Raw genomic sequence first — 6,359 nt, forward strand, 5'->3', positions numbered from 1 at the left:
AAAAAAAAAAAAAAAAAAAAAAAAAAAAAAAAAAAAAAAAAAAGAATCCCACATGTGTGAGTTTAAATTCAAGTTCTCCTACTTACCACCTGTGGGGCCTTGGACAAGTTACTTGCCCTTTCTCAGCCCTAGTCTCCCATCTGAAAACCCAAGGATAGCAGCATTGAGCTCTTTCAGTTGGCAGCGATAAGCAAAGGCACTCTGCATGCAGTGCGGCAGGTGGTCAGTGCTGAGCTTCTTTTCCTTTCCTTATCCTGTTTTTCAGTCCTCATTTTCCCACCTTGCTCCATCTCCCCGGGCTACTGTACCTTTCACATTCACATTTATGATGGCCTCTCTGTAAGTGATATCTGTGACGCTGATGATGGAGGCCGTGTGGATGACGACCGAGATGCCCTGGCAAGCTCTCTTCAGGCACTGCTCATCCAGAATGTCCCCTTCCAGCACTGTCAGCTTGGTCTTGTTCTGGAGCTCTGCGTGAACAGAAGGAAGGTCATTGGAAGGCTTTCTGGATCTGGCTGGGAAGTTTCCTGATAAAGGTGACATTTATCCAGGGCTTCAAGGATGGTTAGAATGGGGGAGCACATTCCAAGGAAGAAACAAGCAAACAAAAGCACAGAAATCAGAATGTACAGCATTTATTGGGAAAGAGCAAATGTCTGTTTCCATCCCATCTCATTCCAGAAGAGGAATTTGAGCAGTGAGCTATCAGGTGTACCTGGCACATAACAATTGTTAAAGAGAATTATGGGAAGTTCATAAAATTCATTAGGGAGAGAAGAGTGATTGTGGAGCATTGGATATAAGAGAAGGGGTTTGCTTCTGTAGGGAATGAGGACTCATGTGGATTTGGAATAAGAAGAAAAACAGAAGCAGAGTTGTGGTGTAGGAAGCTAACCTTGGCCTCCGGATATAAAATGGACTGGTATGGGGGATATGAGGGAAAGCAAGGCATTCGAGAGATTAATCAGAATGTCTGTGCCAAAGTTCAGATGAGGAGGACCAGAACCAGGGCTCCAGCAGTGGGAGTAGAGGACAGACACACAAGGTTTGAATTTCAGGCCTTCCCTTAACAGGTCCTGGTACTTGCTGGATCTGGGACGAGAGGAAGAGGAGGAGGGTCAAAGTCATCCCTAGTATTTCCTATTTGGGTGACTAGCAGGAGAGTGGAGCCATTAGCAAGGAATTTAGGATGGGCTCAAATGATGGAATTAATTGAAAAAACTCTTATCAGAGATCAGATATTATCAAAAGCAGATATCATGCTGAAAATGAGTCAACCACCAAGAGACTAACATTCCAGCCGTCTAGCCAAGGACAGCAGATACAGCAATCTATGTCTTCAGGGTTCTCTGAAATCCACAGCAAGTGACACTGCCAATAATGCTGTCACCTCAAATTAGCCCACGAAATAAACATAGTGCTACATACAGTTTAGATAAATACCTTGCACTCATCTGTGCTTTCTAATTGGACACAGCTTTCACAGTTTGCTTATTTCCTTTTACAGTTATCTCATGAAATAGGTATTTCAATTCCCACTTTTTCTTTTTTTTTTAAAAGATGACCGGTAAGGGGATCTTAACCCTTGGCTTGGTGTTGTCAGCACCACGCTCACCCAGTGAGCTAACCGGCCATCCCTATATGGGATCCGAGCCCGTGGCCTTGGTGTTATCAGCACCGCACTCTCCCGAGTGAGCCACAGGCCGGTCCCCAATTCCCACTCCATAAGTGAGGAAACTGAGGCTCAGAGAGGTTAAGGGATAGATCTAAAGTCACTGCTCCAGGGAAGGCTCAAACTTGTACCCCTGCCTCCAAGCCTGTTCCCTTTCCCTTACACCCCAAGTACAGGGCTGGCTGCTTGAAATCGACCTTTCTGAGACAGAGTAATTGAAATGAAATTGGCAATGAAGGCCAAAGAATAGTGAGAGAGAAATTCAGGGCTGGAGAAATTCCTTCATGGGGTATAAGCAGAACCATTTGCTCTCCTTAAGCCTCAGCCAAGTTTTGTCTACCTCCATTGTTAGACAACTCCAGGAAGGCCCCGAAGTGGGGGGAAGGCAGAGAAGAGGCTGCTAGAAAGGAGGTGGGTAACAGCTTGACAGTGGAATTTTCTCTGATTGTGTCCCCCGCCCCCACTTCTCTTTTGCTGCTGACCTCAGACAGACTGGCCCAAAGGTGTCTCTATGTCACAGCGGGAGAATTCCAAAGCCAGGAGAGAAAAGGAATCTTACCCCATTAGCGCACAGGGACCCAGGCAGACCACGAGAGGGCGCTTTGTATGTGTGGGTGATGAAGCCCTAGCTCTCTCCTTGTCCAAGGCACTGTGGATTTGGCAAGTGTTTTATGCAGACTGAATATACAGTTGCTTTTATGGTGTGAGCTGGGTCGGAGGAAAGCCCAGAGAGAAGCTACCAGACAAAGCACTAGTTAAGAGTGTAGACGCTGCCGCTAGGCTGCCTGGCTTCAAGTCCAGCTTTGCCATGTTCTAGCTGTGGGACCTTGGACAAGTGAATTAACCTCTCTGTTCCTGTCTCCTTATCTATAAAAATGAGGATAATAATATTACCTATCTCATAGGGTTGTTGTGAGGAGCAAATTAATGGACACATGTACAACATTTATCTCAGTGCCTGGCACAGAAAGAGCACTGTAAGGATTCTCTGTTATTATCTTTATGTGGGCCCTGCCCATCCATGACACCCCCTGAATTTTCACCATCGGGGAACTATTCCTCTCGGTTGAGCATTGCCTTTTCCTGGGATCAGATTGCAAATATTGCTGAGACAAACTGTTTTAAAACAGTTAACATTGGTCTTGTGTTAATATTTGATTAGCAAAGACACCAGAAAATCAGAGCGTGGAGGAAATCAGATATGGAAGAAGTCAAAGAAGGGCAATAGGATCATAGAATGATGGGTGGGGCCCTGGAGAGCTGTCGAGAAAGCCTCTGTGTGCAGGGCAGCGTCTTGGGCAGCCCAGTCTCCCTGAGCCGGGGCGGGGGATAGGGAATTGGTTTGGGGCACTCAGCAGGGCAATGGGAGAGGCTGAAGCCTTCCTTTACCAAGAGTCAGCCCTAGGGCCGAGTGATGGAGCTCTGCTGCCCATTAATCAGAAGGCCTTAGGCAAGTCACTTTACCTTTCTGGACTTTGATGTCCTCATTGTCTAGATGGGTGTGACCCTTTCCTACCTTCCTCACAGGGTTGTTTTAAGGATCTGGGCATGAAACAGGTTGAAAAACACACTATCCAGCTTTTGCATTTGCACCAGGGGCAGCGATTTGGGAAAAGAATAATGAGCAGCTACAGCAAATTCCTGTCATTTTCTTTGTGATGATGAGGAACAGAAGCAAATGGCAGAAAAAGAGATGTACAAGGGGTCCAGATGGGGCGTGTCAGTCTTACGCTACCTCTGGCTCCGCACCGTGCGCTTGTGCTTACTCTCTCTAGTGCTCTCTCTCTCTCTCTCTCTCTCACACACACACTCACACACACATGCTCAGCTTTACTTTTAATTCCTCTTATTTTGCCTTCACTGAAGCTGCTAAGTGAGCCACATGCAAACACAAACCAAAAACCCAGGGCAATTGAGAGAGGTAAGGACCCACTGGTGAGGTCTGCAGGTTAATGGTCTTTTGCAGATGATGCCCAGCAGTTGTCAAGTCAAAACACTTCAGAACATTAAAGAGTTGTAGACAAGAGAGAGAACCGAGGTGTGATTTTCTAGATGAGAAGGAAAGAGGCTTCACACAGAAGTGGCTGTCCCACGGCCATCCCCTCTAGTTCTGGCTCAGGCAAGCATGCAGTTTCTCCTGACACCCATCTGGTACCTTTTACACTATTCCATCTGTGATTTCCTTTCTGATGACTTATGGACATGGGGATTTAGCCTTGATTTGGCTACAGCTTTTCTTAATTTGGTAGACAAGGACCCCCTCCCCACACCCATGCAAGGTTTTAGATGAAGCCACATACGCATGACTCAAGTTCACTTACTAGAAAATTCCTCCCTCACTTTCGGTCTGAAGACCTTGTCCAGGACCCTGATTTCCTGCAGCTCTTTCTCCTCCACCAACAAGCGGACGATCCTCTGACCCAGAAATCCTCCTCCTCCTGTCACAAGGCAGCTCCATCCTGTCATGGTCAATTCAGGGTTCCAAGAAATACCAGGAACCAGAAAACACTGGGGAGCAGATCTGATTATAGGGTGACCCTGAAGAGGGCTAAAAAAGAGAGGTGAAATTGTTACAGGCTCACAAATATCCCCCTGGTTCCCACCACTCCATTTTTGCAAAAGTTCCATGTCCTCACCACCACCAGGAGTAGTTGAAAGAAAATGAAAAGCTCTAACCTGTTAGATTGTTAAAAGCCAGATGAAAGAGCCTGAGTGTTGCTCTCCTCAGCCCCAAGGGAGGACTGGGGCTTTATACGTGCTGTGGCTTCTGGCTCAGTATTATTACCTTGAACTCTTCCTGCCTACACATTGCTCACTCCTCTTCCAGGATCCCTCCTCCCAAAAGAGTGGTGACCTTTACGTGCTGTGGCTTCTGGCTCAGTATTATTACCTTGAACTCTTGCTGCCTACACATTGCTCACTCCTCTTCCAGGATCCCTCCTCCCAAAAGAGTGGTGACCTTTAAGTCACATCTTTCATTCTTCCCAGGCTCAGGAAGACAAGTCAGCTTCAAGGCCACAGAGTGATAAAGACTCTCAGAGTGATAAAGCCTCTCAGAGTGATAAAGCCTCAACAGGACACCTATGGACTTAAACTAGACTGAGAAATCTCCAAGTGCAATGTACATTTTGGCCTTTTGCAGTAAATTCATCTGGAGGAAAAATCCACTTAAGCCCACTATCTCCTTTCTCCGAGTATCATTTGAAATGCTGCCATCTTGCAAAGTTTAGAAATTCACAGTGATGGCAGCTCCAATGACTGAGCTTTATGTTTAATTTCCCCCTGGAGAGCCCGGGGTTCATGGAAAAGAGCCTCACTGAAGGGAAACCATGTACTGATAACCACCTGGTTCTGTGCCTACATCACAAGTGTGGAGGCTTCTGGTCGTGTGCCACAGTGGCTCTGACTGCAGACATTTGCACTCACCCCGCATTTGGGCTGCAAAACCACTCTCAGCAAGTTTCTGAACTGAAGACGCTGTGAATGCTTCTGAAGCCTGTGCCCCACAGGTACACAAATGCCACTGCTATAAGGTCCTCAAGACACTGTTTTTTTAAAAATTGAGGTGTAATTTACATGCATTAAAATACTCAGATCTTAGGTGCTTAGTTCAGTGATCCTTGACAGTTATGTAGACCCATGTCAGTATCTCCCTGAAGAGATCTGGACCATTTCCTTCACCCCAGAAAGTTCGTTCCTGCCTCTTCCCAGTCAACTCCCCTACCCCTGCCATCTACCTCAGAGGCAGCTACTTTCTGATTTTTATTCCCATAGATTTCCTATATTCTTTTAATTTTTTCCTAAGATCTCTGTGTTTCTAGATGTGTATTTAAATATACAATCAACCTGAAATTAAGTTTTGTTCATGGAGGACAGAAAAATTGACTTGATTTTCTCTATTCTTTGTCCATTTTTCTATTTCATTGGTTTATTAACTGCTTCCATTTATTTATTTTGGGCTTAGTTTATTTTTCTTTTTCAAGGTCCTTATAGTAAAAGCTTAGATAATTGATTTTGCCCCTTTATTCTTTTTGACTATAAGTATTTAAAATAAGCTGTAATTTTTGCTCTAAGCACTGTGTTAGCTGCATACAAAATTTTGATGTATTGGGTTTTTATCATCATTCATGTAAAGATATTTTCTTATTTTCCTTGTGATTTCTTCCTTGCCCAAGGGTTATTTGGAAGTATGTTGCTTATTTTCTAAAACCGGAGATTTTCTAGATACCTTATTGTTATTGATTTCTAATCTAATGCTATTTTGGCCAGAGCATATACTGTCTATGCTTTTTATTTTTGGATATTTATTGAGACTTGTTCTATGGCTCAGCGTATGGTCTATCTTGGTGAACATGCTGTGAACACTTGGAAATAATGTTTTCTGCAGTTGTTGGGAGTAATGCTCTACAAACAATTGGATTTGACACTACTCTTGATCTCTCCTTCCCCCTGCATTGTAGACATTGTCCTCTTTCCACTTGGGACCTGACTCCCAGTGCTCCAAACACACTTGCTTAGGAACGGTTGACTCTACCTACTGAGCTGTAGCAGCTTGTTCTCTGAACCTATTAACCAGCTAAAGGCCCCTGTGGAGTGCTATCTGAGGCCACACAGGTGCATCATACACCTTTGCCTGACTAGCTAAAGGCCCCTGTGGAGTGCTATCTGAGGCCACACAGGTGCA

General features: G+C 45.0%; 1 protein-coding gene across 1 annotated transcript in view; it reads right to left on the reverse strand.

Moving 5' to 3' along the window:
* LOC103607308 (3 beta-hydroxysteroid dehydrogenase/Delta 5-->4-isomerase-like) overlaps nucleotides 1–4,422 on the reverse strand; it is an 8,019-nt gene extending 3,597 nt beyond the window's left edge. Inside the window, exons 1-3 of the mRNA XM_008591825.1 lie at nucleotides 4,352–4,422; nucleotides 3,997–4,223; nucleotides 264–473 (exon numbers count right to left, since the gene is read on the reverse strand). Coding sequence (XP_008590047.1) covers nucleotides 264–473; nucleotides 3,997–4,141 — 355 coding nt within the window. The 5' untranslated portion in view covers nucleotides 4,142–4,223; nucleotides 4,352–4,422. The remainder of the gene's footprint in view (nucleotides 1–263; nucleotides 474–3,996; nucleotides 4,224–4,351) is intronic.
* Nucleotides 4,423–6,359: the final 1,937 nt, after the last annotated feature.

Source organism: Galeopterus variegatus, unplaced genomic scaffold (assembly GCF_000696425.1).
Source record: "Galeopterus variegatus unplaced genomic scaffold, G_variegatus-3.0.2 Scaffold7329, whole genome shotgun sequence".
Taxonomy (NCBI): domain Eukaryota; kingdom Metazoa; phylum Chordata; class Mammalia; order Dermoptera; family Cynocephalidae; genus Galeopterus; species Galeopterus variegatus.